This window comes from Anolis sagrei, chromosome 1, assembly GCF_037176765.1.
Source record: "Anolis sagrei isolate rAnoSag1 chromosome 1, rAnoSag1.mat, whole genome shotgun sequence".
NCBI classification, from domain to species: domain Eukaryota; kingdom Metazoa; phylum Chordata; class Lepidosauria; order Squamata; family Dactyloidae; genus Anolis; species Anolis sagrei.
The window spans coordinates 231,196,284-231,214,503 of record NC_090021.1 but is presented as its reverse complement, the minus strand read 5'-3'; the positions used below and the strand labels follow the sequence as shown (position 1 = coordinate 231,214,503).

The following is an 18,220-nucleotide window of genomic DNA, read 5'->3' as shown; positions in this document are numbered from 1 at the left end:
CCAGAAGATATTTTTTTGTATATATACACTGCACAGTTTCATGATGTTTTAAATTGGAATTTTAAAAAATAATAATGCTCATGAGTACCTTTTCCAGTATTTACAGCAAGCATAGACAGAATGCAAGTTTGAGGCCATTTGCAGTCCGCCAACTTGCTCTTGTGGCCCTCACTACTTCCGCACTCTGGTCCAAAGGCAGAAAATAGGCAAATGGTCTCTTCTGTACCACTTTCCTGGTTAATACTGGAAAATCTAGTTTTCAAACCCAGAATTAGGTTTCCGAACAATGGTTTGATGTTTGTTGTTTGCTCCTTGGCATTTCTGGCAGCTCATGCATCCCTGGAAAGATCCCAGAGGCCCTTGCACCCTGTTCCACTTCCAATCTGTTTTTCAGAAACCAATAGCAAAACTCCCACTGATATGAATGAGCAGGGTTGCTGCACTGATCACCAAAATCAAGATGCGAACAAAGAATTTGGGGCTTTAAGGGTTTGGGTCTATATTTAAATTTATCAACCCACAGCTGCTGGAGTGGAATACAAAGTCTTTCCTTTTGTTTCCATCTCTTTTTCTTATCTTAGCTGTTGAGGGTTGAGCTTTTGGACCCTGAGGGTTGAGCTTTTGGTGCTTTTGGACCCTGCCCAGAGGCCCAGCTGCAGGATTCTGGCATTGATGCAGCCAAGTCATGAGGGATGGCAGCAAAACCTCCTCGGCACTCAGGTCTGCCTAGGGAATTCTCTGGCTGTGGCTTTATTTACAACCTTTGCTGCAGCCAGGTTGAATTCCAAGGATTTCTAGCATTTATTGACTTAAATGTTGGCAGCAGGAGGAAATTAAAGTAAACCTGGCTGCTAATTAGTTATTCCTTGTCCAACAGCTCTGGAGCCAGCCAAAAATCGGCATGTTTGATGGGCCTTCACTGGCTTTGCCTCCTGTATTTTATCTTTCTATAACATCAGGGCTCCCGGGATATTGAATGCACCAGCGGAACGGATCACGTTTGCACCATAATACAAGCATCTGGTATAAGTCACTCATGCACAAGCATGCTCACATGAGATTAGAGGCAAGCAATGCATTTCTCTCTCTCTCTCTCTCTCTCTCTCTCTCTCTCTCACACACACACACACGGCTTCAGTGCCAGTTCCATAACTCTGGGGCTCTTAAGTCTGAAGATGTAACATATGTCAACCTAGAAAACCCTCTGTCTTCCTATTCCCTACAAAATGAGAAAAGCACTGCTATTGAAACATATATTAGGGCCCTGGAAATGCTGAACTGCACCACCTATAGCACATGCTCTGAGGACACATCAATATCATTGTATGCTCTAATGTAAAGCTAACAGGTAACTGGATATCAGTGGTGTGGCAACTTATTTATACCCATTTCAGGAGTTGTAGTCATTCTTCAAGGACCGCCAGCCAAAGAGTCCTGTCATATTTTTCCATAAAGCCTTCGAGACTCACCCTTTGAACAATTGCCATTCCTCATGTAGCCACTAATATCCTTTCTTCGTTGCTAGGGGCAATAGCTTTGAGGGCACATATCACCAATTGAAAAGTCCTAATCTTTGTTCCTGTTCTTACTAACTTTGTAAGGGATTAAAATAAACCCACATGGTGAACTGGTCTAAAAAAATGGATAGAAAACAGTCTGGGATAAACAAAATGTATATCAATCTCCAAAATAAAATCAGAAGGAACAGGAATAAAATCTAGGAGTTTCTGATCTTCTTAATCAGCCTGAGTAAAACAAGCATTTTTTTCTTTTCTTGGAAGGCCCTGTTCCACAGCCTCCATCATTTCCAATCGCTGTCTGCCTTACTTTTCTCTTCCATGTCCTTGAATTTGTTCCTGAATTTCAGACTCCAAGCCCATCCATTCATGTCTAAACAAGGGGGTGACCTGGATCTTCCATCTGTTTCCCAACGTCCTCAATGACATGTACACTTTGCAGTGGATTGATGGCGGGCCAATGCTTCCAAGTTGATACAAAGGACTGCGCATCTGTGTCAGTCTCAGAACTCACTAATGATATAGCAAATACAATTTACTTCCACATTGATCTTCTTTGCATGGGTTGGGCAACACGAGGCAAGGAGATTACATCCTCCAGAGACAGGGATGGTAACCAAGAGTGCTTATTCACCTGAGTATTTATTTATTTCCTGCATTTATAACCCGTCCTTCTCACCCCCGAAGGGGGACTGGGTAGCATTCTGCATTAGCCAGGCTCAAAGTCCAGTAGTACATAGCTATGACAGATTTTCCTGCATGGTGGTGCACTTAGTGTGAAAGAAGAACCATATAAAGCCCTTAGAAATGTTGGGACTACAACTGCCAGTGTCCACCAGCTGGCACAGTCACTGGCTATGCTCACTTCAAGCAGGGGCTCTGGGATATACTAACTGAAGGAGTAACACTTCCAAACTTTGGTATAGTGTAATTTTTAAGTGGACCAGGCAGTTTCAAGTACTAATATATGGATGATTTAATTTCCAGCAGCTGGTGTCATTTTGAAGGAGAAAAGTCACAAACCAGAGACCTTATGCTGAGGGCATTAAGAGAACCATTATTATACCCACTAAGCATTTGCAAGAACTCTCTCAGACTGAGAGAATAGGAAACATTTCTTTTCTTGACAAACGGTACAGAGGTTATCAGGACACAGACACTTGTGTGGAGGGATGGGTGAAAAAACTATCAAAATACCTCGGCTTCCTGAATCAGTGGACAGACCCTTCTTTCTCTCTCTCCATTATCTATTTCTCTTCCCATTAATCTCAATGGGGAAAAGTGTCGATGTGTCGTAATGAGGCCATTAGCAAACAATCTGCTGGATCTTAGATTTTCTCTCTCTTCCCCCTTTCACTGGGTAACTGCTGCTTTCACTGGTTCACTGTGAGCCTTTCTGTTCAGTCTACAAAAACTGCACTAGTTTTTAGAGCTCTCTGAAAACTGTCCTCAATATATTAGCTAAGATGCCACAAGAATAGTCCTTGGCCATGGTAAGATTAGACAGGCATGAATCTCCTTTGATTTTTCTGGTGCAGCATTCCAGGTGGATACACAGTATAAGATGGAGAGATGTCAGAATCCACGCATGCATTTATTCAGGTTAAGTTAATGGTAGTGATGGCAAACCTTTTAAAGATGGAGTGTCCAAAACAGGGGGAGGTTGGGCACTGGGGAGGGGGTGAGGGGGTGAGCCCGGGGGTGGGCAAGTGGATGGTGGGTTGAGCAAGGGGGGTAAGCGGGTGAGAAGTGAGTGAGCAAAGAGATTGGACAAACGGTTGAGTGAGCGGGAGTAGGATGGTGAGGGGGTGGTGACAGGTGATGACGTAGATGCCAGAAAATAGGATGCTGCATGCTCCTTCTGGCACACATGCCATAGGTTTGCCACCACTGGTCTATGATTTGAATGTGCTTGTTGACTATATAGGAATGTGCATGAGCACAACAATATCCCTGAATGTGAAATAATAAAACAAACCCTCAAGATTTCTGAGAACCTTAAATGTCTTTGAAACAAGAATTCTAGCCCTGTTATTGAATGCAAACTTGTTGGTTCAGGCTAACTTCTCAGTCCTTAAACCAGGATATTTCTGAATTTGGGGAGACAGATGAATAAGGGTGAATAATCCAACTTTATGAAATACAATTTATGCAATATATTACAGGCAAATAAGGACTGTGTTTGCAAGTTCATACAGTCTATTTCAGATAATGGAGAAGTGCACAAGGAGAATTTTCTAGACAGTTTCTCCTTACTGAAGCTTTGAAGACCTGTGTCCTGTTCTGTGCAAACAGCTACTTGGACATGGCCTCTGCTCAGATGTCTGATTGGAGTAATCCATTCTGTTCTGTTTTCAGTTAGCTCATTGCTGGATCCTGTATTTTCTAATAGACATTATTTCTCTGTTGGGTGCACTTTAGCTGAGCTGTGTTCTGAAACATGCTTGGATCCTGACACTGGCAAGGATACCTAGCTAAGGAAGATATGATGAAGCAATGCTATTCTGGCTGCTGATTTTACTTCAAGAAGGCAACAGATGTAGCTTGCATCCAGATATTTAGTATTCCCAGTTCACACCTTTAGTATTCCCACCCCAGCCCTTTCGGCTTCTAAATGCCTTTATCAACCTCTTTGTTTAGATCCTGAGATTTATCAGCATCTTGTTAAATATATGTTCTCCAAACAGCTCCTTTTAACTGGTGAGTAAACAGCCAGCAGTCTTGTTTCAAGCCCCTCAATTTCAGAGCCTCTCTGTTTTTGAGTTTCATGGATGCACTTTTAACACCGCTTAGCTCCTTGATTTAAAGCTAAATAGAGTTATGATGGCAGGGTATGAGTCACATCTTTTGATAGCAACGCATATAGTTAGTAGTACAGATTAGATTTATTTGCTCGGTTTTCTCTTGCCAGCTTTCCTTTCCTTACCAATTTGCTTCATTAACTCTTCATCGCTGTAGGTCAAGTCTTTTGCAGAAACTATGTCTGGAGGGGAAAATCTCATTTACATCTTTGATATATTTTCTTGTACTTTTATTAGATTTGTGAATAGACTCTGAGCTTATTGAGGTTTTTTCCAAGAAGGCAGCTGCCTTTGGGCACAGTCCCAAAATTGGTACCAAAAGGGTCACTCTAAATTCCTGGGTCAGCAACATGTTACTATGAAAGATTATACTGAAAAGCCCATACCAGACTGGACATATTCTTAGAAGTAGGAGAACTATGCTAAATCACCTAATCCATCCTGCTTCTGACTTTAGCATTTCACTATCAAGAGCAAAACATTAAGGCAGTGTGCCCCTTGTTTAAAAGCTTTTTGGAATTGTGGTCAGTCATGGTTAATAGTGCTCATTTAAGGTGCAGAATCTGCTCTGTGTTATAGAAGCAAACAAAGGCACTGAACCTACTTTGGTAGTAAGGTTCAGCACTTTGGAGAGTTCCTTCAAAATACAGACTAACTACTTCATCACACTAGAGAATGATTCTACTTTAAATCCAGTTTCTGCCTCCTGCAGAATTCTGGGGTTTGTAGTTTAGGGAGGGGCCTTTAAGAACCTCACTAAACTACAAAGCTCAGAATTCTGCAGGAGGCAACAATTTGATTTAAAGTGGATTCATTCTCTAGCGCGTCTAAGGCAGTGGTTCTCAATCTGTGGGTCCTCAGATGTTTTGGCCTTCAACTCCCAGAAATCTTAATAGCTGGTAAACTGGCTGGGGTTTCTGGGAGTTGTAGGCCAAAATACCTAGGGACCCACAGGTTGAGAACCACTGATCTAAGATGATTAACCATGCTACTGAAACCAATCACTGTGTGTGGTTATTCTTTAAAACAAGGTACATACTCCCTGCAGAACTCGTTTTCAAAGAAAATTGTGTCTTTTCACATTAGCACTGCCTTGCCACCAACTCTTAATGGTAACGTGACTAACTGAATGTGAGCAGCCATCACAAAACAGGCAGGAACAAAATGTGGTCAACATAGTACTTGCTCTTGTAATAAGAATCAGTAGGTTGATGTTACAATTCCTATCTCTTCAACTGGATCATTCAGGTTTAGTCTGTGAGAGGTAAAAACTCAGGATTCATAATAGCCAGCCTTGGATACTATACTCCTATGTGCCTAGGCCTGTCTGGGTATGCACCAATCATTTCAGGGATCAAAATGTCTTTGACTAGCTCTGCTTTGACTTGAGAGATGTGGAATACTATTTGACGGCAACACAAGTGAGAAAAATTTGGCCTAGAGATGCCAAATCCTGATCTCCTAAGCAGCATGTCGCTCTTGACAAACAAAAAGCAAAGAAGACCGATAATACTCAATAGATGTGATTTAGAAAAGCGTCTCTAGGTGTTCACTAAAGAAAATAATTCATTTTTAAAAAATACTGCAATGCATGAGCAATTGCCAGGCATATGGTTTGGAGATACTTTTTTAGGGATCCCTGCATGTTGATTCTAAAGTTGTATTCCCCTGAAGAAGGTCACAAAAATATTTCTAGGCTGGAATGCATTGGGCTATTTTCAAGAATAAAATCATTTCTTTTTTGTAACACCCTGACATTTGGTCCCTTTCCTATAATGTGTTTTTAAAAAACGACCTTTAAAACTTCTAAAATGGATTTCTGACTGCAACTGTTTCTATGATCATCTGCAATGGCTTAGATAGGGCTCCTGTTTCTAAGCACTCTGGTGATATCTCCTCCAGCTCTCCTCTAGCTTCTTTTAAAAATCCATTTCATCACGTAATACTTGAGATGCTCAGGACACTGCGGTAGTTTTCCCTTATCAATCCAGAAAGGATTATGGCTGAGGATACCAAGTACATCTGTCATTTATTTGGCAGCACTAAGTTTTTTGCACATGAGACACAGGCAACCGTCAGACTCTCGGACTGAGTGAGGAGGCCTTCCGTATAACTACTGGCTGTTCTCTGGTTTTACATATGGTAAACGTCTTCCTTATCTGGGATGGGACTGTAGTGAGTAAGTTCCTGCTGTTCAGTGCAATGGATGAACTTGTGTCTGGAGGATTTCTGGAAGCGCATCCTTCCCTCATTTATATCTGTTGTGCAAATTCAACATACACACAGCATCTAGCTGACAGATCCCAGCAAACAGCACTTGTTTCCCAGATGAAATCAAAGTATGTTTACATATGTACTTCTATGTATATTCATATTGCTCAGGAAAAGAAGTATGGGGTAGTAGGAGGGGGATTAAGTCTCAGAAACGTTACTTTTACGAACTGTAACTCTCAGAATCCCTTGGCCATCAGATCAAAGAATTCTAGGAATAGTCAACCAAATAACTCTTCTATCCTTTGACTGAAACAGGCTTTGACCTGATCCACCAGGGTTCTTCTTAGGTTATTGAGATACAAACATTTTTAGGGACCCCATTATATATATATATTTAAAATTAACTATTGTGCAACATTTAATATATTTTATAGTGTGATAATGTACATATGAGACAGTGTAGAGTTATCAGGCACTTACTATCAGTTTCAACTAGAGTAGTCTCAGTAAATTGGATTTATGTATGTGTTGACCTCCAAAGGACACCCATGAATTTCAGGAATGATGTAATCATTTCATGTCTTGTGACGGAAATAGCATGGTAGAGTGGTTTCAGTGTTGACTGTGACTCTGGAGACTATGCTTTTAGAACTGTGTAAAAATATTAGAGATTACGCCAGTTTCTGTATTTGTGCAGAGTATGTGTCTTTTTCTCAGAACTTGGAAAAGTTAGGTTTTGGTCCGCACCAGTGGTCAGGACAGCTAGGTCCTTATAGTAGAGTAACTTTTCCAAGCTGTACTTTCACTCTCTTTCTCTCCCCGACTTCAAGTGACAGTATTCAGACCTGGGGAATCAACCAAATTACATGTTGCTTTCTTTAGAACACACCATTTTGGGAATCCTGTTTTGTAGGAGGTGGAAGACCTTTTAGTATGAGAAAAGACAGACATATGAGCACACACATGTACCTGCTCTTTGATCTCCTCCAGTCCCAAAGTGGCAATACTGCCTGAAGGCTTCTTTAGAGGAGGCTTGGAGCGCCGTAAGCCATGGGCTACTTTGTCACGGATCACCTGAAGCATAGCAAGAGGCAGGGAGAAGAATAGCACTATGAGGTTACATTTTTTGGTAGTGATTTGTGACATAATCAAAAATCCATAGGGATGGGGAATATGCAGTCCTCCAGATATTGCCACACTCCATCGTTATCTCACCAATCCAGACTATTGGTCATGCTAGCTGGGGCTGATGGATAGTGGTGTCTAACAAAATCTGGAAGGCCTGTGCCAAGGGAAGGTAGTTTTGCTTGGGGCAGAATGGAGAGGTGGTCAGCTACCTGGAAGGTGACAAGTTTGTATTTAATGTAGGAGTGGACATCAAATGGCCACCTGTTTTGTAATTCACAAACCCTCCATCCCCATCCCTAAAAAAATGATTTGCACAAAAAGTGCAGGAGTGTTCTCTTGGAAGTGTCCAAGCAATGTACGGTAATTAAACTTCACATTACATTGTGTGTTTTCTGCCCCATACCTTGGGTTTGTCTTGTTAATGTGATTTTGTGTGGACTTCTAACCCAGTTCCCGTTATATTGAGAGAAAGTGGTTCAACCAATTCTGAGTCCAGGAAGTCAGGGTCAAAAATTGCCCATGATTTCTGGTTGGTTGAGCGGCATAGGCTTCCCAGGTTATTCTGCCATGTCATGCAGAACATTCTACAAGCACCTTCTCCCCATCTCCAATACCTACCAGTAACCATTCAATAAGAACAAATGCCCTTTGATAAGACCCAATGTCTGCCAGCCAAGGTGGCTGTCTTAATCTGCCCAATGGCAGGACTGTTCCTACTCACTTCATAGATGTAATCAAGGATTTCCAAGACAGTTAGAACACTGGCTCCGATGAAGAGGCCCATTTGACCTCCGATGTCCCCTAGTAGAGAAGAAGGCAGAGCAGAAAAGACAGAGTTGGCAATAATGCAACTATTTGGGAGGACTTTGCAGTGGAGAGAGTCCAAGTGGCACTGTGTTGGAAATTATGGGAAGCAGATTAAGAGAGGAAGTGACTGAATGGACTGTTTGAGGTTAGAGCTTTGAAATATTACTTTTTTGACTAGGGATAATTGGCTTGGAGAATCTGGGGTTAATGATTAGGGCATTCTGAAAGCTGAAATGGTGGTGGTGGTGGGGGGGAGGGTCACTTTTCCAAGCCCTGTTCTCAGGAATCACACATTATCCATTTCTCTTATTCTTTTCTATAGATGTGAGAATTGGGAGCTTTTTCATGTCCCAGCCTGAAAGATGATTTCAGGGTGATTTGAATGCAATATTCCTGCTTCTTGGCAGGGGTTTGGACTGGATGGCCCATGAGGTCTCTTCCAACTCTATGATTCTATGATTCTATGATTAAGTGGTCTAACTGGGGCAGAAGGAGAAAGCAAATCAGGCACATATGCATAATGGATGTTGCAGAGGTACCACTGTGCAGCTTGTGGAACCAACAGTGAGGCACCAGGGCTCCTGCATTGTGGGATGTCCTATGGAAAACTCTAGAATCCAAGCCAGGTGCAATGGCTTGTTAAAAGAGGGAGCTGTTGAACTTGCTTCCTCTTCCTCCTTGCTGCGTTGATGGATCACCAGAAATGAATGCCAGAAGGCACCAGTGCAAGTACCTAGTAATAGAAGGAACCACCTACTGCTGTAAAGCAGGGCAAAGAACTGCAGGCCTGCAGAAGGTGCAGAGCTGCAACTCCAAGCTTCACCATTTACTATACTGTTTGGAGCTAATGGGAACTGCAGTCCAACCACATCTGGAGTGCAATACATTACTAAGCCCAGTTATAACATTTTGGAGTTGGGTTTGGAATTGCTTCTTAGTCAAGCAACCAAAATCTTCAGATAAGACCACAACTCTCTCAGACTATACTTGACAGTTTACGTGCTTAATGGTCTTTCTATATACTCATTCTTCTTTCTCACTCTGCTTCCAAAACATCAATCCTAACACAAGGCTGATGTTACATAGAGGGTTACGTGTGTGTATTCACTCACCCAGAAGGCCAGCCAAGTTGTATGCCTTCTTCTGCTCAATCGATTCATAGTTCAGTGCCTCAAAGAAGATGTCCAGCACCAAGAAATTGTCCCTGAAGGCATTCAGAGACATAAGAGGTAGATGAGAAAGAGAGAAAGGATTTGTAGTCTTGAGATTTCCTACATAGCCACACCAAAGTCCCTTACAGTCTGGTGTCCACTAATTGGCCTTGGCTATAAATGGGACCATGGTTTTATCAGCAACTAGTCACTCACCGAATGTAGGTCTCATTGCGGTTGTACTTGCGAGCCAAGTACCGGGCTGATCCCTTGTTGGGAATGCGCACCATAGATATCTCCTTGCCATAACGTGTCATGTTGCACGGTGTTGGACAGACACAGCGGTCCTGGGAATCTTCCACAGCTGTATCTGTGAGTGTGATGGCACATACGAGGGTTGATAAAGATGCTTTGGAATAATCACATTGGGATTCATCATACTTGAGCATTTATCCACTTCAGTTCACTTTAAATGCTGTGACTGCCTCCTGCAGAATTCTGGGGTTTGTAGTTTAGGGTGGGACCTTTACACTGCTCATCCAGAGAAGCTCTGGGCCTCCCTATACTACAAACACCAGAATTCTGCAGGAGGAAGTCACAGTATTTAATGCGGATTAAAGTGGATAAATATTCATCTTAAAACAGACAGGGGAGTGTGTCTTTGTTGGTGTTTCTAGACCTCTCAGCGACCTTTGATACCATTGACCATGTATCCTTCTGGAATTCCTGGAGGGATTAGGGATCAGAAACACTGTGTTGCAGTAGTTCTGGCTGTACCTCTCAAGCAGATTCCAGATTATAGTGCTTGGGAATAGCTGGCACTCAAAAAAGGAGCTGTTATGTGGTATCTCACAAGGTACCATTCTATATGAAGCTGTTGGGCTAGATCATCCATAGGTATGGGGTGGGGTGTTATCAATATGCTGATGACACCCAAATATATTTCTCAATGCCTTCAAAAACAGCCTCAGCTAAAGATAGTGTGTCTCCTCTGAATGAATGCCTGGAGGAGGTAATGGGCAGGATGAGGAAAAATAAACTGAAACTGAATCCAGACAAAACAGAGCTGCTTGCCATCAAGGGCCCTAATCTGGGGGTGGAGGTGTGTCAATCAGTTCTGGATGGGATTACACTCCCCCTGAAAGACTATGTTCGTAGCTTGGGAGTACTCCTGGATCTGTCTCTCCAAATGTCAGCCTGGGTAGATGTGACGGTCAGGAGTGCTTACTATTAGCTTTGGCTGATCTACCCGCTGTGTCCCTTCCTAGATTTGGAGGACCTTGAGATGGTAGTACATGCACTGATAACCTCAAGGTTGGACTTCTGCAGTGTGCTTTACATTGGGCTACCTTTGTACCAAGTTTGGAAACTCCAGTTGGTTCAAGATACGGCAGCCAGATTGGTTATGGGAACAACCAGGAGTGAACATATCACACCTATCTTAAAGTCACATTACTGGCTGTCAATTAGTTTCTGGGCAAAGTACAAAGTGTTGGTTTTGACCTTTAAAGCCCTACATGGTTTGGGTCCAGGTTACCTACAGGATCGTCTTCTCCTGTACAACACACTGAGGTCCTCTGAGGGGCATCTGCTCCAGCCTGCCAGAACCCAACTGGCAACCACCACCCAGAGGACCTTTTCATCAGATGCCTCACAACTGTGGGACAACCTGCCATTAGAGCTCCGACAGCTAGATCAGCTGTTGGAATTTAATGTGAAGACCTGTCTCTTCCAGCAAGCCTACCCAGACAGATTTAATCATGAATGTTAAGCTTCAATTCTATGTCTAATTTTTGTTTTGTGTGTTTTAATATGTCTTGTATGGAAATATGTTTTAATGTGTGTATTTTACAGAATGTTTTTAAATGATTATGTGTTTAGAGATTGTGTGCTTTAGCAATGGTGTAACCCGCCTCAAGCTGTGAGGAGAGATGGGTAAGAAATAAAACCATCATCATCATCATTATTTGATAGACAACAAGATTAGTATACAGCAAACAAGACCACTATGCTGGCTTTTGTATTCAATCACACATATCGGACACATCCCAAGTGTCTAGGACTGTGTGATGTATCAGCGAATAATGCATGCAGATCCAAGTAGGGTGGCCTTTGCAGCTGACAGATGGTCATTTTGTCAGTGCCAATTGCTTTTTAAGTGCAGGCGAAGGTCTTTAGGCACTGCACCCAGTGTGCCGATCACCACTGGGACCACCTTTACTGGCTTGTGTCAGAGTCTTTTGAATAGCTTGCTTGTGTGGGGAGGAATTTTAGTACATGGGCACATACAGTGGGCCTCAAGCAAGGAACACCTCCTCCCACCTCATCTGACTGGCATGCGGGGCAATGGGGAGGCAGGAGGTGAAATCATATTGTAGGGAGAGTTTTAACTTCTCTTCTTTATGTGCTGTCATAGTAAAATGGGAAGAAAAGAATAGGAAAAAACCTGTAGGAACGTATCTGCCTGCACGGAGGTCAAAGTTTCACACATCTCATATTCATATCCTTCCAGCAATGCAGGTCTATGAAGATGAGTTCAATTTTTAAAGTATTTCCACTCTTTTACCCTGTCTTTTTTCAAATTCTTTAATATCATTTTAGACTTTTAAAACCATTTTAATGATTCTCGGTGTTTTAAATTTCTCAGATTGGTGTTTTTGTATGCTGCCCTGAGATCTCTGGATAGAGGGCACACATCCGTGCATTAATATACTTTTCCTCATTCACAGTCATTACCATTCCTCCTCCCTCTCCCTCTTTTCTTCCTTCTCACATACCTTTCCACCCTACTACTACTAATTTTTTTATTGATTAGCCCGCAGACCATATCAGCATACCAAACTAAACAACAAAGCTTGATACAACTTAATAAAACTCTATGTAGTAAGTTAAATAAGACACTTATAATAATACAATAAATAAGTATGATACAACTGAATATATACATCATATTTCCCTATGCCCCCTAGACTTTTCCCCAATCAGCCCCACATATGTGGATCTCAGACAGATTGCTTTGCTTAAATATAGAACTGTTTTATATGTTATTTTTGACAACACATAAAATATGTTGTTCTGGTGTGAGATTCCCAATAAATTGTCTGTTTGATATATGGACCAAGATACAAGTCTCTCAATTTCTGATACAATTTACAATAAAATAATATGCTATATCCTCAGTTTCAGGTGCTCCACATATACAAATCTGTTCATTATAAGGGATGCTATTAAACTTCCTGTATCTGACCATTGTATCAAGCTGATCAAATCTAGTTCAAGTGAATACCTCCCTAAAGTGTTTTGGCATTTGAATTTTTAGATAGTTGGCAATTTGAAAGGCGTATTTATATTGACTCAGCCATTTTAGGTTAGCAACCTTGCTGAGGATGGCTATATCTTTTTGTGCTTCTAGGTTCAAAATTCTTTGTATAGCACTCTTTTTTACTTGGTCTCTTAAAGTGCAGGAGACAGGGAGACCACAGCTTCTTATATAATTTGTCATTTGTCTAATCCAAGTGGTCTGTAGTTGGGATTTTATCTGTTCTAATCGACACAATTTTGGGAGTCTATTGAGCTACATTACATTAATTTTACAGCAGTAATTATATGTTCTGAGTTTAGACTGTGCATAGATTGTGTAAATTTCCAATTTGGCTCTCAGTGCATCAGCTAAAATCCTTTTATCTACTCCCAGTATGCTTCTCAAGTGCTGAGATTGTGCTTGTTCTATTACTGAGATGGAACTTAAGCCCCATACTTCTGCTGCATGTAAAAGCATAGCTGTAAACTTAGCTTTATATACTTTAATTATTGGGATTAAGGTACCTGGGTGGTTTTGTGTTTTTAATTTAAGTATTAAATTCAGGCAACCTTTGCTCTGAACAAGCTCCTTTAATGAGGAAATGTCCAAGAACCACTCTCGGAGAAAGTTACTCCAAGATAAGGGAAGGCATTCACTTGTTCTATAACATCACTGTCTAATTGCCATTTATGTCTCTGCTGTCTTTTTCCAGATACCATTATTAGATTTGTTGATGATGAGAGAGCTATCCTGGCAATATGAGCTAACTCTTCTTAACAACCTACGAAGACCAACTTGCGAATATGATAGTAATATCATATCATCAGCATATAGCAAAGTGTTACAGTATGTATTTAGGACTTTAGGCATATGAGCTACAGGGGCCTTCATTACACCTTCATTACTATCAGGTCACTGATATAAAGATTAAATAATATTGGAGCTAAAATGCACCCTTGTCTTACCCCTTAATATGTACCTTTCCAGTCAATAACTCCCACTCTCCTCATCTCTCCCTCCATATTTTCCAGTCCATCCATTCACACATACGCATTCTCTTTTGCATATATACACACACACTGATGAACTGATTTCGCTATTGGATATCATAGGGTCATAGTCCCCGTGCAGTGGGCTTTCCTTGCCCCATGACTTTCCATGTGTTGACTGAAGGCCAGAAACAAACAGTTGATTGGTGACTATATCTCCTTGCTTGAATTTTAAACATTCCAAGTATCCAGCTGCTCCTACAAAGTCCTAAGAGCTCCTCTTGGGTTTTAAACAACGTGAGATTTTAAAAATTAAAAACTATAAGCAACAGTCTTTGAGTTGCAGGCTTCAACATTGCACCAAAATACATGAACGTTGGCAGTAGTCAGGCTTCCAGGAAGACAGCATTGCACATCTGGGGTGCCACTGATGAGGTAGGCCCTTCTTATGTCCCAACACTAACATCCCATGAAGGAGCCCCTCCCAGTAGATCTTTATCCATTGACAGGCACATATAGGGAGAGGCAATTTTTCATGTATCAAGGTTCCAAATTGTTTGGGGCCTTAAATGTTATCACAAGGACCTTGCATTCATATTGGAAATGTCTTGACAAGAAGAGCAATTCCTTTAAGACTAGTATTACATGCTGTCTAGATGATTTTCCAGTCATTAGTCAAACTGCTGTTTTACTGGTACTCCAAGTCTTCTCTATCCTAGGGCCATCATTTCACTACATGGCACCTTGAGAACTACTTACCTAGTGTGTGGTCAGCACATTCAATGTAGACATTGGGTGAGCAGATGGTTTCATTACCTGATAGAGAATGAGACAGTTAGTGAGTGACCTAATTATATCCTCGTCATCCAAATGAGTGCACAGACAGTGGATGGTAAAGAGAGAGAAGGATGCAATTGTTGGCAATTCCCTAGGATTACAGATAGAAAGGCTTTTATTTTCTATGCTGACCACTGAGGCTCAGCTGGAAAAAGTGAATAGTGAGGGTATCTTGGGAACCTACAACTCATGTCCCTGCTGGCTGGAGGGCAATCATTTCATAAGAAAAGAAAAGCCAAACCTTAAGGATTTCAATTAGCACCATGGGGCAGATCTAAATCTGGGCATGTTTAAGGTAGGTCCAATGACATTGGTAGGACTTTCAGTCAACACTGATATATGTTGTGTTGATTTCAACAGATGTCAGCTATGGTGATGTAGTGGTTTAGGCAGTATATAACTACTCTGAGAACAGGGTTTGAATTCCCATGGACACCTATTCTGCAACCTCTGGCATGTCACACTCTCAGGCTCAGAGGAAGACAATGAGAAACCTCTTCTAAACAAATCTTGCCAGGAAAATTTTGTGATAGGGTTACCTGAGTTCAGAAAATATTTTAGGGCCCACAAAACAACAAAGCTATAGAGGATGATGGTGGAATCAACTCAATGAAAGGAATGTCAAAGATTTCATTGGCTCAGAGTCTGATGTGATATGTAGGTGGGCTGCAAAGCATTCTTCCTCTGAGCTGAGGAGTTGAATCAGCTTAGAGAGAACAATACATAGGGGTACCAAAAAGACATAAAATGCTGCTTTTGTCAGTTAAATTCCAGTTCATGTGATGCAGGTAGAGATATACTTCAGTTCACAAATCAAATGTGTTTTTGGACATTACTTATTAATCAGTAAATTTAATAATGGAGGCAGAAATAACATTGAAAGAATAGGGAAAGGTTCCTATGCTACAAATCCAGTTCAATATGTTTCAGCAAACATTTTTTAAAAAAAACTAACAATATGGACACGTGAAATGAAATCAATAGGTCAGACAAGTCTCACATAAGTAAAAAATTCAAACTTTTAAAGACCATTTAAAGGCTTCTTCCAAAATACATCCAGAGATTATTTTCTTTTACCAGCCTCCACTTTTAATATAATTTCCATTTTGGTAGTCAAACCTATAGATTTATGTTTTTTATTTAACAAGCTTCAGAGAGCTGGTAAGGTAGGCTTATCTGCTCCTCCCTTTTCTCTCTGTTTGGTTCTGTTTGTGCATGCTCAGCATGGGATTCCGATGTCTGCTATTTACCTTGTTTGTTGCAAACAGTAGGCAGGGCTACAGTATGTTCAATTACTGTAAAATCCTACTCTTTTCCAGTTCAACCTTTTCTCTGATGCATTCTTTTTTGCAGGCATACTTCTGCAATGCAATAGCAGAAGTCTGTGTTTCTCCAGAAATATGGAGAAGGGGGCTGGGGGCATGAAAGGCCTTTGTAAAGGGGAGATTCACTATCAGAGGCTTTGTTAATTAAGGTGTGGCTGTACTGGGAAAAACTGAGATGACTCTGAGGAATAGGAAGATGGGGGTAGACTGGGTGAGAGGGCAACCAGTCCTACATATTTGAGGGTCTCAAATAACAGACGGAGAACACAGAAATTGTAACAGTAACACTAACCTGTTGTTGTTAAATTGCCAGCAAGATCTGATATTATGAAAATACAGAATGGCTACTATTTGTTTACTTCGCTATTTGGCTCATTAAACTATTTTTAAAAAATCCTTTTTAATTATTGAAAAATGGCCAGTTGTAAATTAAAGTAACGAGTGGGGAAAGGATTTCCTAATCAAAACAGTACATTTTATATTTGTTGTTGGAAATTTTAAGGAGTAAGGAATAACAAATTATGCTTAACCAATTATTTTCACTCCCTGGAGGAGACACTGTTATTATTTTTCTATTATTATTTTTCTAAGGTGCCCAAATGCCTGCCAGTAGTCACTATGGAGACAAGGAAGGTTATGTGTCTGGAGCAAAGTAGAGTCACAATGACCTGTGACTTATGAAAAAAGCAACATTTTCTACAACAACTGATGACAATACTTTGATTCCTTCAAAACACTGGACTCAACAGCGTATAAAGGTCAAAGACCAGGTAGATGTAAAGCAGCATCCCTCAACCTGAAGCCTTTGAGATCATTTCAACTTGATAAGGATGATGGGTTATATAGCAAGCAACACATCTGGAGGATGCCAATTTAGAGAAAGCTGGGATACAGAGTACAAATGCTTGCTGACTCCAAGGCTGCCTTTGCTCCCATGCCTTTAATATCAATATGACAAAGAAACATTTATCAGAGGAAGATTTTCCTGGAAAAGGAATGAGTGCTGGGAAAAGCTTTGCCATTTTAACAGCTCAGTGTAGATTGTTCCATTCAAGGACAGGGGAAGAAAAAAAACTCCTTAGATTATAAGGCAAAATGCATTTTTCTGGCCTATACATTAGGAAGCTTTCGTGGCAGAAGGCAAGGGGACCTGCATGGGGCTCAGAGACCAGGAAAGGTTGCCTTACCTGGCATATGCACCATGCGGCACTGGCAGTTACGCACCACAGCCTCCTTCTCGCATTGCAGTCTGCAAGCAGCGATGCTGTAGCTCTCGTAGCCAGGAAGGACCTGTTCCCCCTTCACGCTGGCCCGGCAGCTCCCCCATGGCTGGGGCAGGTACGTCAGCTGCAGGAAAAAGGATGCAGGCTAAGGGGCAAGACAAACCAGCATCCTGGCGAATTGGTGATCAGGATTACCCCATGAAACTCTGGGCAGAATATGGGGAAGATACCATATATACTAGAGTATAAGCTGACCCGAATATAAGCCGAAGCACCTCATTTTACCACAAAAACTGGGAAAACTTATTGACTCAAGTATAAGCCTAGGGTGGGAAATGCAGCAGCTGCTGGTAAATTTCAAAATAAAAAATAGATACCAATAACATTACATAAATTGAGGCATACAGCCTTCTTCTCTCCTCTTGACACAGCAACCCAGCTAGGTTGCTGTGCCAAGAGGAGAGGCTGCATACCTTCCTCTCCACCTCTTTCGCCCAGAGATCCAGTTGGGTTGCTGTACCGAAAGGGGAGGATGTATGCAGCTGGTAGAACCTATGGAAAGGGCTTCTTTCAGCCCCACATCTTCTCACCAGGATCCTCACTCGAGTATAAGCCGAGGGGGCCTTTTTCAGCATAAAAATGTGTTGGAAAAACTAGGCTTATACAAGAATATATACAGTACATTTTTGGATCATGCCACATGAGAATGGATGGATTGGTGCTGGAGGTCAGACTCTAAATCAAGTCTGCGCAGCCTATGGCTTTCCAGGTGTTTAAGACTTCTGCTCCCAGATTTTTTGACCATTGGACAAGTTGGTTAAGGCGTTTGGGAGTTGGAGACCCAAACACCTGGAGAGCCACAGTTTGTGCAAGTCTGTTCTAAACGAACTTAGTATGGCCAAAGACCCAGTTATCTGAAGGACTGTA

At 41.5% G+C, this 18,220-nt stretch overlaps 1 protein-coding gene across 3 annotated transcripts in view; it reads right to left on the bottom strand.

Moving 5' to 3' along the window:
• ASIC4 (acid sensing ion channel subunit family member 4) overlaps positions 1 to 18,220 on the bottom strand; it is a 321,232-nt gene that overhangs the window by 9,631 nt on the left and 293,381 nt on the right. For all 3 annotated transcript variants that reach the window (XM_067460863.1, XM_060772848.2, XM_060772845.2), the window contains exons 4-9: positions 17,258 to 17,417; positions 14,668 to 14,724; positions 9,835 to 9,988; positions 9,580 to 9,671; positions 8,382 to 8,461; positions 7,502 to 7,606 (exon numbers count right to left, since the gene is read on the bottom strand). In XM_067460863.1, coding sequence (XP_067316964.1) covers positions 7,502 to 7,606; positions 8,382 to 8,461; positions 9,580 to 9,671; positions 9,835 to 9,988; positions 14,668 to 14,724; positions 17,258 to 17,417 — 648 coding nt within the window. The remainder of the gene's footprint in view (positions 1 to 7,501; positions 7,607 to 8,381; positions 8,462 to 9,579; positions 9,672 to 9,834; positions 9,989 to 14,667; positions 14,725 to 17,257; positions 17,418 to 18,220) is intronic.